General features: G+C 45.3%; 1 protein-coding gene across 1 annotated transcript; it reads right to left on the reverse strand.

Moving 5' to 3' along the window:
• Window positions 1–681: 681 nt before the first annotated feature.
• Window positions 682–13,846, reverse strand: MRPS25 (mitochondrial ribosomal protein S25). The gene is made up of 4 exons (XM_066245661.1): window positions 13,586–13,846; window positions 7,381–7,487; window positions 1,727–1,814; window positions 682–970 (listed from the first exon to the last, which is right to left on the reverse strand). Exons 1-4 carry the CDS (start codon window positions 13,717–13,719, stop codon window positions 778–780), a joined length of 522 nt encoding a protein of 173 aa, XP_066101758.1. The 5' UTR covers window positions 13,720–13,846; the 3' UTR covers window positions 682–777.
• Window positions 13,847–17,156: the final 3,310 nt, after the last annotated feature.

Genomic DNA, 17,156 nt, shown 5'->3' on the forward strand with positions numbered 1-17,156 from the left:
ACTTACCTAATGAGCAAGGGGCTGGCAGTGGCTGGCTCACCAGTGGGCACATTCCTAAGGGAGGCTGGTCTGTCTGCCGACCACTGGAGCCTCCTGCATCTCTGATGCACCCACAGACAGGCCCCTCAGGAGGAAATGGACAGTTGGCTTTAGTTTAAGTGAGCACTTTGCACTGGGATTTCTGAAAAATACCCAGAGAGCCTCAATAGAGGGACAGCAGCAGATGGCTCCAACCAGAATCAACCAAAGCTGCACTTGATTCTCCAGAGCAGGGTCTGAAAGAAGAGTTAAAACCAGTGGCGAACAGTCTGACCAGGTGGTGGCGTAGTGGATAGAGCATCAGACTGGGATGCAGAGGACCGAAGTTCAAGACCCTGTGGTTGCCGGCTTGAGTGCAGGCTTACCAACTTGAATGCTGGCTTGAGCCCAAAGGTTGCTGGTTTGAGCCCAAAGGTTGCTGGCTTGAGCAAGGGGTCCCTCACTCTGCTGTAGCCCCCCAGTCAGGGCACATGTAGGAAAGCAATCAATGAACAACTAAGGTGCCACAACAAAGAATTGATGCAACTCATCTCTCTCCTTTCTAGTCTGTCCCTATGTCCAAGGTGCCTTCCTGCTCCAAAGCCCTGTTCCCATACAGGCCTTCCTTCTTGTGCCTGTCAGACCAGATACACACCATGCTGCTGGAGTGATTAAGGAGCATTTTATTTTCATCTCCCTGGGAACAGAACCAGGGGCCTTCCTTGTGTTCAAGGTAACCTAGCCCACAGGCCCAGGGCCTTAGTCCTGGGCACTGGCTATCAGAGTTGCTTTGTACTTCCCTGTCATCTCCTTGGGTAATGGCACCAGGGCTGGGCAGGGTACCTGCCCTTCCACCTCACAGATGCACTCCCGCAGGCAATACTTCGGAGGTCCAAAGTGGGCTGGATGAGAAAGCTGCTTTTTCTCCTGCTCCTCTTTCTTGAGGGTTTCCCTGCCAAAAAACACAGACAGCAACAAGGTGTGGGCAACGCTGCTTTGGAAGCACTGGACTTCTTGGAGTGAACCCCACCATCAGCCAGGGAGACCTGGATCTCCTGAGTCTCCTCACATGTTCCTCATTCCACAGACCTATCCCTCCCCTCACCACAGGCAAGGCCGTTAATATCCGAGCAGTGTCAGGCCCCAGAGCACGTGTTCCCCTGGGAAGCACACTCACCCCAGGCCCACACAACAATAGAGAAACTTCAACCGACAGCCAGGGGCAACCCCACTTCTGACTCATGGGACACTCAAGATAGTAGAGGCCTGGAAATGCCTCCATTTCCCTTCTCAAAGACAGACATTCTTGGCTTCCTTCCCCTTCCTCCATGGAAAGAAAAGGGACATGTCACCATAGGCCCCAGGGCTTGATACCCATTATCCCCAAACGGGGACATGTTTCTAGCCACACAAGGCAAGTATTTTGGCTGCATCTCAGCTTCCCACTGACCCCAGGAGGGAGGGATGACCTTTATCCCCTCCTCACAGTGGAGGAAGTTCCAGCTCACAGAGGCTCAATGACTTACAGTCACACATGGTAAGCAGCAGAGCCAGTTGGAACAGACACTTCAGCCCACACTCCCTGATGAGTGGCTCGCTGTCACAGAGCCTGCTGCCTGGACACCCCTCCCAGCACATCCCGTTCCTCTCTCCAAGTTTCTGGTTTTGGAGACGTTTGTTCCCCTCCAGGTCAACCCCAGCAACTCACTCATTCTTCCCCAGGATTTTTCTGATGTGTTCCATTATCTCTTTATTGCTCTTGGTCTCCATATCCACGAGAACCTGCTCACCAGAATCTGGAAACGGGAAGTAAAGGGTGGGGGCAACCTCATAACTCAGAAGCATGCTCCTCAGCCTCAAATTGGTTGTGATTTGGGATTTGCTTTTGAAATATTTTTACAATAAAGTAAATATGTTTGTTTATATAACCCATACTATTACTACCTTTCTTTTTCCATATTTCTTTAGACATGAGCAGACATAAATTTTAAGCATTTACAAAAGCATACTACTTTAATCGAAATTCCATGTTCATGGACAGAAAGATTCAATATCGTTAATATGGCAGTCCTCCCCAAACTGGTCTATAGATTCAATTCAACCCCTATCAAAATTCCAGCGGGTGTTTGTGCAGAAAATGACAAATTAAGCCTAAAATTCATGGAAAACAAGGAAATGGAAGGATGTTCATTTCCCAATTTCAAATTTACTATAAGCTACAGTAATCAAGTCACTACTTAAGAACAGACTACTTTAGGCCCTGAATCCAGAAATAAACACTTATATTTAAAGAAATGATGCTGGGACAGCTGGATATCCCATGCAAATAAATGAGTTTAGACCTTTACTTCCCAGCATTGAAAAAAACAAGCAAACAAAAAAACCTCAAAATGCACCAGATCTAAATGTAAGAGCTAAAACTTCTATAAAACTTTTTTCTAAGTGAGAAGAGGGGAGATAGTGAGACTGACTCCCACAAGTGCCCCAACCAGGATTCACCCAGCAAACCCCCCACCCCACCCCACCCTACCCTATCTTGGGCCAATGCTCCAATCAGTCGAGCTGTTTTTAGCACCTGAGGCTAATACTCAGACCAACCAAGCTATCCTTAGCACCCAGGGCCAATGCTCAAACCAACTGAACCAATCAAGCCACTGGCTACAAGAGAGGAAGAGGGAGAGGCAAGAGAGAGGGTGAGAGAGAGAAGCAGATGGTCACTTCTCTTGTGTGCCCTGACTAGGAATCAAACCCAGGATCTATGTCCATAATGCTGGGCCAATGCTCTATCCACTGAGCAAACTGGCCAGGACCTATAAAACTTTTTAAAGAAATAGAAAATATAACCTAGGCAAAGACTTTCAGATAAGACATAAAAAATATGATCTAGGCCCTGGCCACATGGCTCAGTGGTAGACTGTCAGCCAGGCATCTGAAGTCCTGGCTTTGATCCTTGGCCAGGGCTCACAAGAGAAATGCCCATCTTCTTCCCCAGCCCTCCCCCCTCCCTTCTCTCTGTCTCTCTCTTCCCCTCCTGCAGCCAAGGCTCCATTGGAGCAAAGTTGGCCCAGGCGCTGAGGATGGCTCTATGGCCTCTGCCTCAGGCACCAGAATGGCTCTGGTTGCAATGGAGCAATGTCCCAGATGGGCAGAGCATCACACCCTAATGGGCATGCTGGGTGGATCCTGGTCGGGCGCATGCAGGAGTCTGTCTCTCTGCCTCCTCCCAGCTTCTCACTTCAGAAAAATACAAAAAAAAAAAAATCCACAGAGAAAAATCTGGTAAATTGAACTTAAAATTCAAAATTTTTGTATGTAATCTGATAAAGGACTTGTATCTCAACTATATAAAGAATATCAAAACTCAGTACAACAATCCAAAAAAAATTGGGCAAAATATTTGAACATTTAACCCAAAAAAAGCTAATAGGCATACTCTTACTCCTTAGGAAAATGAGAAAACTAAAACCACAATGAGCCTGACCTGTAGTGGTATAGTATATAAAGCACAGAGCTGGAATGCTAAGGTCGCCGGTTCAAAACCCAGGGCTTGCCCGGTCAAGGCACATACAAGAAACAACTGTTAGTTGACACTTCCCGTCCACCTTTCTCTCCTCTCTAAAATCAATAAAATCTATAAATCAAATAAAAATAAAACCAGAATGAGAGTGGTTAAAATTGTTGTTGTTTTTTAATGTTTATTTTATTGATTTTAGAGGGAGATGTAGGGAGAGAGAGACAGGAACATCTATCTATTCCTGTATGTGACCTGAGCAGGGATTGAATCAGTACCTCTGCGCTTTGGAACAATGTTCTAATCAACCGAGCTATACAGCCAGGGTTTAATTTTTTGACAGAAATAGAGAGAGAGAGTCAGAGAGAGGGACAGATAGGGACAGACAGACAGGAGGGGAGAAAGATGAGAAGCATCAATTCTTCATTGCAGCTCCTTCACTATTGCTTTCTCATATGTGCCTTGATGGGGGGGGGTGCTACAGCAGAGCGAGTGACCCCTTGCTCAAGCCAGTGACTCCACATTCAAACTGGTGAGCTCATGCTCAAGCTCAATGAGCCCGTGCTCAAGCTGGCGACCTTGGGGTTTCGAACCTGGGTCTTCCGCATCCCAGTCCGATGCTCTATCTACTGCGCTGCTGCCTGGTCAGGGCAGGTTTAATTTTTTTTAAATGGACAGAATAAAGTGCTACTGAGGATGCAGTGACACGAACTTTTAATACATTGCTGGTAAAACACAAAATATTAGCCAACTTAGCGAGTGATTTAAGACAAAAAAGAAAAATAGATTGGGAAGGAAGGAATAAAACTTTGCAAATGACATGATTGTGTATATAGAAAATACTAAGGAATTTATGCCCTGGCCAGGTAGCTCAGTTGGTTAGAGCATCACCCCAGTACGAGGTTACAGGTTCAATCCCCAGTCAGGGCACATATAAGAATCAACCAACGAGTCCATAAGTAAGTGGACCAACAAATCGATGTTTCTCTCTTTTCCAAAATCAATTTTAAAAAGGAATTTAGAAAACAAAGCTACAAGATATAAGTGGGTTTATAGTAAGGCTGCAAGACACAGTCCATATACAAAAGTTAACTGTACTAACCAAAAAAGAAAATGAAATATTTAAAAATAACATTTACAGTAATCATAAAACATACTCAATATTGTTAAAATGTCCATTCTCAGCTCTGGCCGGTTAGCTCAGTTGGTTAAGAACACTGTCCCAAAACAAGTAGGTTTGATCCCCATCAGGCACACAGAGCAACCAGTGAATGCACAACTGAGTGGAACAACAGATGAATGCTTCTCTCTCCCCTCTTCTCTGTCTCTTAAAAAAAGAAAATCCATTCTCCTCAAAATGATCTATAATGTAATTCCAATCAAAATCCCAGCAATCTTTTTTCTAGAAACTGCCAGACTATGAAGTTTCTATGAAAATCCAAAGAACCTAGACAAACTAAAATAATTTTTTGGGGAAAAAAAAGAACAAAGTTGGCCCTGGCCAGGTAGTTCAGAGCATCATCTCAGTACACCAAGGTTGCAGGTTCAATCGCCAGTCAGGGCATATATAAGAGTCAACCGATGAATGTATTAATGAGTGCAAGAACAAATTATTGTTTCTCTCCAAAATCAATCAACAAAATTTTTTTTTTTCTTTTTTTTTTTTTCCATTTTTCTGAAGCTGGAAACAGGGAGAGACAGTCAGACAGACTCCCGCATGCGCCCGACCGGGATCCACCCGGCACGCCCACCAGGGGCGACGCTCTGCCCATCCTGGGCGTCGCCATATTGCGACCAGAGCCACTCTAGCACCTGAGGCAGAGGCCACAGAGCCATCCCCAGCGCCCGGGCCATCTTTGCTCCAATGGAGCCTTGGCTGCGGGAGGGGAAGAGAGAGATAGAGAGGAAAGCGCGGCGGAGGGGTGGAGAAGCAAATGGGCGCTTCTCCTGTGTGCCCTGGCCGGGAATCGAACCCGGGTCCTCCGCACGCTAGGCCGACGCTCTACCGCTGAGCCAACTGGCCAGGGCAATCAACAAAATTTTTAAATGAATAAACTGATATATATAACATGGATGAATCACAAAAAGATGAATAAAAGCTAGACACAAAATACGTAACTGAGATTCTATTTATGTGAACTTCTGAAACAACACTAATCTATATATGATGAAATCGCAACAGTGGTTGCCTCTAGCAGAGGGGGAATTGGAAAATAGCACTAGAGAACTTTTTGGAGTAACAGAAATGTTCTTCGTTTTCATTGGGAAACTGATGACACAGATACATAACGGTCAGAACTCATCAATCTATGCACATTAGAGCATTAGACCTGTACATTTATTATAAATAAATTATACCTCAATAAAGTTAATTTTTTAAATACAAACAAAAATATGTACACGAAATTGTCATACCATCACCATTCTCTTTACCATCCATTTACCTTGCTGTGTTTTTTTTTCATGGCACTTTTTCTTTTTTCTCTCTTTTTTTTTTCTTTTAAGCGAAAGAGAGACAGGAACAGACAGGAAGGGAGAGAAATGAAAAGCATCAACTCATAGTTGCAGCACCTTAGTTGTTCATTGATTGCTTTCTCATATGTGTCATGACCACCGGGGGGGGAGGGGTCCTCCAGCCAAGCCAATGACCCTTTGCTCAAGCCAGTGACCATGGGGTCATGTCTGTGATCCCACATTCAAGCCGGCGACCTCAGGGTTTCCAACCTGGGTCCTCAGTGTCCCAGGCCAACATTCTATCCACTGCGCCACCACCTAGTCAGGCAGCACTTATCTTCTAACATACTATCTTGTTAAGTATTTTGATCATTCTGTCTCCTCCTGCTAGAGTATCATCTCTGCAAGAGCAGAGATCTTTGTATGGCTCCCTGGCACCCTGAGCACCTAGAAGAAGAGTACTTGGGTCCTAGCAGACACTCGCTACGTATTTGCTGAATGACTTGGCCATTCTTGGCAAGAAATAAAATGAGAGAACATTACATATTTTATTTCCCAATCTATACTTCATTTGATTCTCTTAACCATGTAAGGTGGATGTTTTCCTTTACTTGAGAAATAAAGCAATGGAAATGTTTCTTGCTCAGGGTTAGAATGAGAGCTGAACCAAAACATATAGTCTTATGACTTTTCTGGGCACTGAGCCCAATTTAACTGGTCCAGAGAGGACACACACAGACATATACTTTTTTAAATTGATTTTTTGAGAGTGAGGAAAGGAGAAGCGGGAAGGGGAAAGAGCGAGGGATGGAGAGGAAGGGGGGAGGTGAAGGGAGGAAGAGAAACATCGATTTGTAGTTTCACTTATTTATGCATTCTCGTATGTGCCCTGACCGGGGACTGAATCCGCAACTATGGTGTATAGGGACGACATTCTAACCAACTGAGCAACCCAGCCAGGGCTACAGACATATACTTTTCAAAAGAATGTGGCCAGCACTAAGAGAAGGGAATGGGGGTGGGCCAATCTGAGCATGTAGGGAAGGTTTCCTGGGAGAATTGGTACCCAAGATGAGTCTTGAGGGGTTAAAATTTTTTAATATACAAAGAAAGTAGAAAGGGGATTTCAGCAAAGGGACCTGCACAAGCGAAGGAATCAAGCAAGATGTGGCAAGAGAATTTGGAAAAATTAGCCTGTACAGGAGATGTGAGGTCAACAGGGGAGGAGGCTGGAGACGGAAGAGGTGTCCAGATCTCAACAGCCATTGAAGGCAAGATGATAGGAGCAAAGTTGGTTCCCAAGAGCTTGTACCGCAGATCACCTGACTGCTACGATAGAAAAACATGGATGGGAGGAAAGACAGTTCTACACCACAGCAGAGAGGCCCCACACTCACCTAAATAGAATCGAAGGAAGGGTGATGGTGTCATGTTCTTAAACATCATGATCTGCACCCAAGGGTTTTTGTACTGTATTTGAGGTATGTTGAAAAACACAAATTTCCTGCAAAAGAGAAGAAATGACACAAGAGTTTTTAACCCAAAATTTTGCATACCAGTGTATTTATATTTCTAGGGAAAAGGTCCAGAACTTTTATCAGATTCTCAGAGGATCCCGTCCCCCCAAAAAGGCTAAGAAAATCAGCTGTCAGGAATGCATTCATGTGTTCTCGGGACGTGGGTGCTCAGACTCCTGGTTAGTCTGCCATCTGAGGAAAAAGAAATCTGCATACCTCCCTCACACTGCACACTAAGCTAAAACTCATCACCAAAGCTATGGACTGTCTGATGGTGGTTATACAGGTGTTTTCATATGTAGAATTAATCAGGCTGTATACTTATAGGTGTGCACTTCATGTAGATAATACCAAAATTTAAAAACATAGAAAGAAATATGGGGAATACTTTTACAATCTACAAGTAGAAAAATCTTTAAACTTAGAAGGTTTAAAATATAAGTATACCTACATTAAAATTTTTGCATGGCAAATTTTACCAAAAATAAAATCAACATTTACCAAACCAAAGGAAAAATATTTGTAACACATAAAACAAAAGGCTAATTCCCATGATAGTTTTCTGCACACCATTAGTCAGATTTACTGGCCCTTTAGCTCAGTTGGCTAATTAGAGCATCATTCCGCTATGCCAAGGTTGCAGCTTCAATCCCCAATCAGGGCACATACAAGAACTAATGAATGCATAATAAGTGGAACAACAAACCTTTCTCTTTCTCTCTCTCTCTCTCTCCCACCTTCCTTCCTGCTCTCTAGTCAATTAAAAAATTTTTTTTTAAATTTACAGTTCAACAAGGACAAAAGGCAAAGGCCACAAATAGGCAGAAAGCCAAATAGCCTATCATCACGTGAAGATTCTCAGTATCTTGCCAATCAAGTCATGTAGATTAAAATATGTGTAATTGTTTTTCACCTCTTAGATGGCTAAAAGTTGTGTTTTTTTTAAGTTATAGAAGTGAGGAAACATTTCCTTAAAAGATTGGTTTAGCCTCTTTAGAGGTCAGTTTGGAACCAGCAAAATTCTAAAAGCATAGATCTTAACTCAATTTCACGTCTGCTTTTAGATATTTCACATTTGAATGAAGAGACATGTGTGAGGTTTACTACAGCATTATTTGTTACAGCAGAGGAACAGAAAACTTACACGCCCGTTCATAGAAAGCTGATTCGATCATTACAATACTGCATGGCTGGATCCCTCTCCACCTACCCTCCATCCTGAATGGCTAACCTATGTGGGCTGAGGAAACAGGATTCCTTCACTATGGATCTTGTTGAATTCAGCCAAAAGGGATCACTGGCCAAAGGCTGGAAGGAGGAAGTAGAGTCAAGGTGTTTATTTCCCTGGCTCGTCCCCTGGCTGAGTCCCAGGCTTCTGTCAGGCAGCCTTCTCCAACTCCCCCATACTTCTGCAAGCCTAGACCTGGCTCTTACACTGTTCCCTGTGGTTTCTTTTCCCCATCCTCTCCACACCTTAGTAAATAATCCCTTATTTAAAGACTCCCCAAATAATCTGAATTTAAATGCTCCCTTGCCACTCTGCCCCATACACCAGAGGGCAGAAAGGGCTCAGTGGTAGGCCCAACTACCACTTCCCAGCTGTGTGACTTTGGGCAAGTTAGTGCTGTGCTTCAGTGTTCATGCCAAGAAGACGGCAATGCAGGACTTCATAATTGGGGCAGAATCTGAGTTGAAACAAAAGAAAACCAGTGACAATTCCAGGGAAAACAAAAACCTTTGCAAAAACAAAAAGGAATAATAATAATAGTACTCTATTTGGCTCAACTGTGTATAGTGTTCACGAAATCATATTAATTTTTTTTTTTTTTTGTATTTTTCTGAAGCTGGAAACGGGGAGAGACAGACAGACTCCCCATGCGCCCGACCGGGATCCACCCGGCACGCCCACCAGGGGGCGACGCTCTGCCCACCAGGGGCGATGCTCTGCCGCAACCAGAGCCACTCTAGCGCCTGGGGCAGAGGCCAAGGAGCCATCCCCAGCACCCGGGCCATCTTTGCTCCAATGGAGCCTCGCTGCGGGAGGGGAAGAGAGAGACAAAGAGGAAGGAGAGGGAGAAGGGTAGAGAAGCAGATGGGCGCCTCTCCTGTGTGCCCTGGCCGGGAATCGAACCTGGGACCTCTGCACACCAGGCTGACGCTCTACCACTGAGCCAACCGGCCAGGGCCAAAATCATATTAATTTAAACACTGAATACTGCTCTATCCAAGATTCTGAAATGACTATATTAGGAAGAGGAAAATTGGGGGCAGGGCGTCAGACAGTACACGTGCTGAGGACGGGGAATGCCAATGGTAGTGAAAGATAAATCTTCATCTGCCATAGTAAATGACAAGATACTGAGTAATGTCTAAAGCTAAGAAAGAAAGAAGTAGCTCTCTACATAAGATATTTATATGGAGGTAAAACTAATTAAATGGTTACAGTGGAAGGTTACTGCCTCCAGGGGAGGAAGTGGAAATAGAGTGCTACATATAGCTTTGCAGGTCAGCATACAGGGCTAGAAGCTCAAAGGCTGAATTTACCTTCCTAAGCCTAAGCTCAATTCCCACCCCACTGCAGAATATCCCAACATCACAGAGGTCTGTACAAATTAACCAAAACATACCCATGTAGCAGTTTTCCACACTTAAAAACTACTAGGACAAAGACGGAACAGGAGCCCTGGCCAGGTAGCTCAGTTGATTAGTCTCATCCCACCACACCATGATGCAGGTGTGATCCCCGGTCAGGGTATGTACTAGAATCAACCAATGAATGCAAAAATAAGTGAACAACAAATCAGTGTTTCTCTTTCTCTACCTTCCCCTCTCTCTCTAAAAAGATTTTAAAAAAAGATTGAACAGGATCTTTAAATGGTTCTTGTTGAAGCATGGGAGGAAAGCATGGTAGGTTACCTTTAGTTGAGCACTGGCTATATATGCCAGACACCTTACTAGACACTTGATTCCTTTTGGTTTTTGGTTTTTGGTTTTTTGACAGAGGGACAGAGAGGCAAGAAGGAAGAGAGATGATAAGCATCAATTTTACATCACGGCTCCTTAGTCTCCTTAGTTGTTCACTGATTGCTTTTGCTTTCTCATGTGCCTTGACGGGGGGGGGGGGGGGGGGGGGGGGAGTGTTACAGCAGAGCGAGTGACCCCTTGCTCAAGTCAGTTACCTTGGGCTTCAAGCCAGCGACCATGGGGTCATGTCGATGATACCATGTTCAAGCCAGCGACCTCAGGGTTTCAAACCTGGGTCCTCCACACCCCAGTCCAACACTCAATCCACTGCACCACCGCCTGGTCAGGTGGCACTTGAGTCTTGAATCCTCACAGCAACCCTGAAATGCAGGGTTTTACAACTAAGAAGGTCAGAGAAATTAGGTTAGCTGCCCTAGGTCAACAACTAGTAAGTGAAAGGGTCAGGGCTGTGATTAGCATTTGGACTCCTTCCACACTGTTCTGTCATTATCCGGCCCACCTACATCCTAAGGCTCAGGGCTAGACACATTAGAACTCAATAAATGCTAGCAACTGTTGCTCTCCTGTTGCATCTTTTTTTTTTTTTTAAGATTTTATTTATTGATTTTAGAGAGTGGCATGATAAAAAAGTAGGCAGGGGTGGGGAGCTAGAAGCATCAACTTTGTAGTTAGTTTTCGTATGTGCCTTGACCAGGCAAGCCTGGGGTTTTGAACCTGCGACTTCAACATGCCAGGTCGACACTCTGTCCACTCTGCCACCACAGGTCAGGCTCTTACTGCATCTTAAAGGCAAGAACACCTGGCACAGGTGAATACGGACTGAGCCTTCAAGCACTGAACAAGGCAGCTCCTCACACCCAGCAGATAGCCCAAGGACTGTGGCTACCCCGGGGCTGTAGTGGAAAGATACTGAGAGCACATGAACAAGCAAAGGCCTTTGGGGCCAGAAAGTGCAAGTCAGGTAGGCCCAAACCCAAGGGCACGAAATCACAAAAAGGGCACAGGCAGGAAAGTAAAGTCCTTAACAGGGGTGGGATTCAGCCAGTTTGCACCGGATGGGCAGAACCAATACCTAATTTTTTTGTTGAGTTCGGTGAACGGGCTGTTAAAATGGCACTAGTAATCAGGGTTCTCTCTAAGGTGAGGCCTGAGCAGCCACCCAATGTGGAAATCACAAATTTACATTCCTTGCTTTTTTTTAACGTTCATCTGTGCAACAGCGTATTCTAAGCACCTATAGTAATGTTCATCCCGTCCATAGGTGAGAAAAATTTGATGAAACTATGCTTGTAATATTTATTCATTTCATAAAACTCATTATACCTTTGATGAAATATTACATTTTAATTCCCTTTTATTACTTCAGTAAACAAACATATAAGGTAAAGAGATAAAGTTTCAAACAACCAGGGGGTGACAGGTTGTCATTGGAAATACCTTAAATAACAGTTTTATTGTTTTTTATCAGGTATTATTTAATATTTTTTCATTAATATTTTAAAACTTATAATCTAGTTTTGTGTACCTCTTTTATTGTTCTTAGTTAATCTTAAGTATTAAATGCATGAAATAATAAACCAGCTTTCAGTATATAATTTTTTTATACTTAAAATGGTCATTAGGGCAGAGAACCAGTTAAATTATTTGAATCCCACCACTGCCTTACCACTAGAAACAGGAAATACATGATGGTTATTTGTACCCTATTTCTAGAGGGTATTAAAATACGTACTTGAGCAGGTGAGAATAGGCTTGCAGGCCTATTTTGATTGGCTGGCTACTTAAATACCAGAAAGTTACATAAAAATCCGAATTTCTGACTTCTGAAATTCTCCTGGGACAGACAGTTAAGGTGAAGCCAAGCAGTAAATGGCCCCTTGAGATAGGGGCAGGTTTTACCAGTTCACACAGGCCCATCCAGCCTGTCTCCCTCCTTAGCCTTGCTGCTGCCCTGAGATTCCTGGCGTGGATGTGTGCACAATGGGTTATGAAGGGTGCCTATTCACCCCTTAGACTAACTCTTCTAGGAAGCCCCTTAGACTAACTCTTCTCATCGCAGCTGATCCCATGTAAGCAGGTCCAAGTTCTTGGGTTTATAGTGGAGAGCAAACAGCTAAGAGGTTGCTTATGGCTATTCTGGGTCACTGTGCACTGAAGGCTCCTCTCCATGGGTACCACGCCTTCAGAAGAAGTTGCTCTCATGTCCCATTCTGATCCATTCCACACATCCAATCTCAAAGTTTCCACAGGACACGATTTTTTTCTTAGTCACTGTTGAAGTCCCAGCACACAGACAGGACAGGGCAGGGGGACTAACTCTGAGCAGGCACTCAATTTATACTTAATACCAGAAAAACCAAAGCCCAGCTGTTGTCTCAAGGTTCAATTCAAACCTTTCGCTTGTAAGCTTCCGTTCAATAACTCCCTACTCGACTCCAGGAGGAAACCACTGTGGAATTTAGGGCAGGGGCGCTGCCGCCACTACACTCCCCCAAAACTAAAAACACCTTCAAAGCCGCCACCACTAGCTAGCTGCAGTACCTCGGACAAGCACGTTATCTATCTGTACACTTTTCATCCCCAGAGTGTGGATAAGAGTGGGGTTTCTGTACAAACAAAATGAAAAGAATGCACAAGAAACATTCAGAACCGTGCTGCACGTATAAGAACTCAATAAATGCCGGAAGCTGTTACTTCTCTCAGTGCATCCCACATCGGCCCTGGGGCATTGGTTATCACCTTTTGGGACACTGAGGAGGAGCAACTCGCTCAAAGCAGCAGCGGATGAAAAGGGCCCCACCAAAGTCCGTCGCCCCTGGCTGGGCTCCACACCGACAGCTTGTCACCCTCCGCACTAAGGGCGTGGGAGACACAGGCGGTTAAAGAGACTGTGGCCTCCCCTCCTCTGCTCCCCACCTCAGCCGGCCGGCGTAGCCCTGCTGTCTGTCCTCTTCCCGCTGTGGAATCTGGAGCAAGCTGCTGCACAGTCTCCAATTGTGTAAAATGGGGCAATAGCACCAACCTCCGGGGACAGCCCAGATCTCCTCGTTACTAGCACATTACTCCAATCAGCCGGGTGGCCTCAAAGGCTCGGACTCACCTGGCGCCTTCGCCTAGCTTCCCGTGTGTGTTGTAGTTCACGGTCATGACCTTCACCGAGTCCTTGAATACTACGTTCCCCTGAGCCAGGTACTGCAGGGTGCGACGGATCGGGAAGCGGCCCTTCATGGGCATGGTGGCAGTGGCCCTGCCGCGAAGTGAGCGGCGATAAGTGACCACAGCAGGAGACGCCGCCAGCGGCGGCCCTCGCGCAGCTGCTACTCCGTGCAGTTTCCACTTCCCGCGCAGACTCACAGGAGACTGCTACCGACGGCCAGCGCTGGTGCCGCGGGGCATCTTGGATCTTGTAGTCCTGGCTGGCTGGCTGTGCTTTGAGGCGGAGCTTGGGGTCCGGGGAATATACACTTGCGCGTTAGACCACACTGCTACTGAAATGTTTAGTTTTCCTGTGTATTCGTCTTCTCCACCACAAGGGAAAATATTTTTAAATAGGCTCAAACTCAATTCTGACAAAATTACAGCAGAAAATAAATCAGGAGAGCTGAGTTTGGATACCAAGTTGGGGAATAACTTTCTGTTCAACTTCAAATAAATTAGTTTACCTCTCTCAACTTATCCAGTTTTGGTTTTTTTCCTTGAGTAAGTAAGAAGCGGGAGGCAGAGAGACAGGCTCCCGCATGCACCCCTGAATCCACCCGGCAAGCCCCCTATGGGGAGATGCTCTACCCATCTGGGGCTGCTGCTCCGTTGCTTTACAACTGAGCTAAGTTAGCACCTGAGGTGAGGCCATGGTGCCATCTTCAGCGCCTGGGGCCAACTTGCTTGAACCATTGGAGCCATGGCTATGGGAGAAGACGAGAGACCAAGAGAGATAGTGAGAGAGGAGGAGGGGTGGAGAAACAAATAAATGGTTGCTTCTTCTCCTGTGTGCCTTGACCGAAAATCAAACCCAAGACATCCACATGCCAGGCCAATGCTCTACCGCTGAGCCAACGGGCCAGGGCAACTTCCCAGTTTCAAAATGAAGGGTTTGAACTATTCAATTTCTAACATTGATTTAAAAAACTAATTTGCAAAAGGAAAAAGAAAACTTTGGGTATACCCTTTCTAGATTTAGCCACTTAACAGATATAGAACTCTAGGTTCATGGGAAAGGGGGGAAATCTTTAAATTTTTCACTTCACTGTTTTCCTGTATAGTTTCTGACCAGCAGTCAGTTCTAATTCTTATCTTTGTTTCTCTATAGGTAAAATAGTTTTTTGTTCTGGCTTTTTTCAAGATTTTCTCTGTCTTTGCTTTGTGCAGTTCAAATAAGACTTACATAGATAACCTCAGCATTCCAGGTTTACGCTTTATCCACTGCACCACCGCAGGCCAGGCTATTTTTCTTTTCTTTTCTTTTCTTTTTTTGCATTTTTCCGAAGCTGGAAATGGGGAGGCAGTCAGACTCCCGCATGCGCCCGACCGGGATCCACCCGGCACGTCCACCAGGGGGCGATGCTCTGCCCCTCTGGGGCGTCGCTCTGTTGCATCCAGAGCCATCCTAGTGCCTGAGGCAGAGGCCATAGAGCAGGGGTCCCCAAACTTTTTACACAGGGGGCCAGTTCACCGTCCCTCAGACCATTGGAGGGCCGGACTACAAAAAAAACTATGAACAAATCCCTATGCACACTGCACATATCTTATTTTAAAGTAAAAAAAAAAACGGGAAGAAATACAATATTTAAAATAACAAGTAAATTTAAATCAACAAACTGACTAGTATTTCAATGGGAACTATGCTCCTCCACTGACCACCTATGAAAGAAGTGCCCCTTCCAGAAGTGCGGCGGGGGCCAGATAAATGGCCTCAGGGGGCCGCATGTGGCCCGCGGGCCGTAGTTTGGGGACCCCTGCCACAGAGCCATCCTCAGCGCCCGGGCCATCTTTGCTCCAATGGAGCCTTGGCTGTGGGAGAAGAGAGAGACAGAGAGGAAGGAGAGGGGGAGGGGTGGAGAAGCAGATGGGTGCTTCTCCTGTGTGCCCTGGCCGGGAATCAAACCTGGGACCCCTGCACGCCAGGCTGATCTCTACCACTGAGCCAACCGGCCAGGGATTTTTTTTTCTTTTTTAAGAGAGAGATATCTTCTTGTTCCAGTTATTCATGCCATCACTGATTGATTCTTGAATGTGCCCTAACCGGAAACAAACCCACAACCTCAGCATATCAGGATTTAACCAACTAAACTACCTGGCCAGGGCCACCTGTATTTTCTTAATGAGATAGGAGTATCTTTTATCATAATCTTTAGGGGTTTTTTTTGGGGGGGTGGGTGGTTTTTTTTTTTCATAATCTTTAGTTTTGTTTCTATTTCTGAAATAGCTCTGGGGAGAGAAAAGTGAAAGGAGAGCCTTTTGTTATAATTTTTTTTTTTAAGTGAGAAGGGGAGAGGTACAGACAGACTTTGCATGTGCCCAGATCCACCCAGCAAGCCCCCTACCAGATGATGCTCTGCCCATCTGGGCTGCTGCTCTATTGCTCAGCAGCTGTTTTAGCACCTGAAGTGAGGCCATGGAGCCCTCCTCTGCACCCGGGGCCAACTTTGCTTGAACCATTTGAGCCATGGCTGCAGGAGGGGAAGATAGATGACAGGTAGGGGTAGAGAAGCAAATGGTCACTTCTACTGTGTGCCCTGACAAGAAATCGAACCTCGGGCTCCCACACACTGGGCCAATGCTCTATTACTGAGCCAACCGGCCAGGGCCACCTTTTATTATTCATAGCAGGCCCTTGATCATACACACAAATTTATGAGAATGAAGTGACTTTTAGAAAGCCCCTAGAGATGGGCTTTGCCAGGAGAACCATGTGATTAGTGTGTTGAAACTTGCAGCCTAATGCCCCCAATTCTGACTTTCAGGGAGGGAAGAGGGGTTGGAGGCTAATTATTAATGGCCAATGACTTAATCAATTATGCCTCTTTAAGGAAACCTCCATTATAAACAAAACAAAATACCCTAACCAAAGGGCTTGGGAGAGCTTTTGGATAGGTGCTGGGAGAGTGGTGTACCCAGAGAAGTCACGGAAGCTCTCCACCCCTCTGCCACACCTTCCCTATACATCTTTTCCATCTGACAATTTCTAAGTTGAATTCTTTTGTAATAAACTGGTAATCTAGTAAATAAACCATTTTCCTGAGTTCTGTTAGTCATTATAGCCAACTACCAAACACAAGAAGGGAATTGTGGGAACCCCCAATTTGTAAATGGTGGGTCAGAAATACCAAAAGCCCACACTTGTAAATGGGATATGAAGTGGGGTGGTCTGTGGGGTAAGCCCTTAATGTTGTGGGATCTGACAGTAACTCCAAATAGATAGGGTCAGAATTGAATTAAATGGTAGGGCACCCAGCTGGTGACAAAGAACTGGTCAGTGTAGGAAAAAGCCCATACATACATTGAGTATCAGAAATGTATCAGTGGAGTTCATAGAAAAGCAAAACTTTTACCTTTTCCTCAGATAACACAGGAAGGGTGGGGGATGGGTGAAGTGGGTCAAATGCCCTTTCTTCTGGTGGGATTAGGCTCTGGTAAGGTCTTTTCCCTGGTGGAATGCTGAGCTTAATTTACAA

The sequence above is a fragment of the Saccopteryx bilineata genome, chromosome 10 (assembly GCF_036850765.1).
Source record: "Saccopteryx bilineata isolate mSacBil1 chromosome 10, mSacBil1_pri_phased_curated, whole genome shotgun sequence".
In the NCBI taxonomy this organism is placed as follows: domain Eukaryota; kingdom Metazoa; phylum Chordata; class Mammalia; order Chiroptera; family Emballonuridae; genus Saccopteryx; species Saccopteryx bilineata.

Excerpts from the sequence above, each read along its gene's own strand:
- MRPS25 (XM_066245661.1), bottom strand. The coding sequence starts at position 13,719 with ATGCCCATGAAGGGCCGCTTCCCGATCCGTCGCACCCTGCAGTACCTG. Across the intron at positions 1,815-7,380 it reads CTTCCTTCGATTCTATTTAG|ATTCTGGTGAGCAGGTTCTC; the intron begins GTGAGTGTGGGG and ends TCCCGTTTCCAG. Across the intron at positions 971-1,726 it reads AAAATCCTGGGGAAGAATGA|GGAAACCCTCAAGAAAGAGG; the intron begins GTGAGTTGCTGG and ends GTTTTTTGGCAG.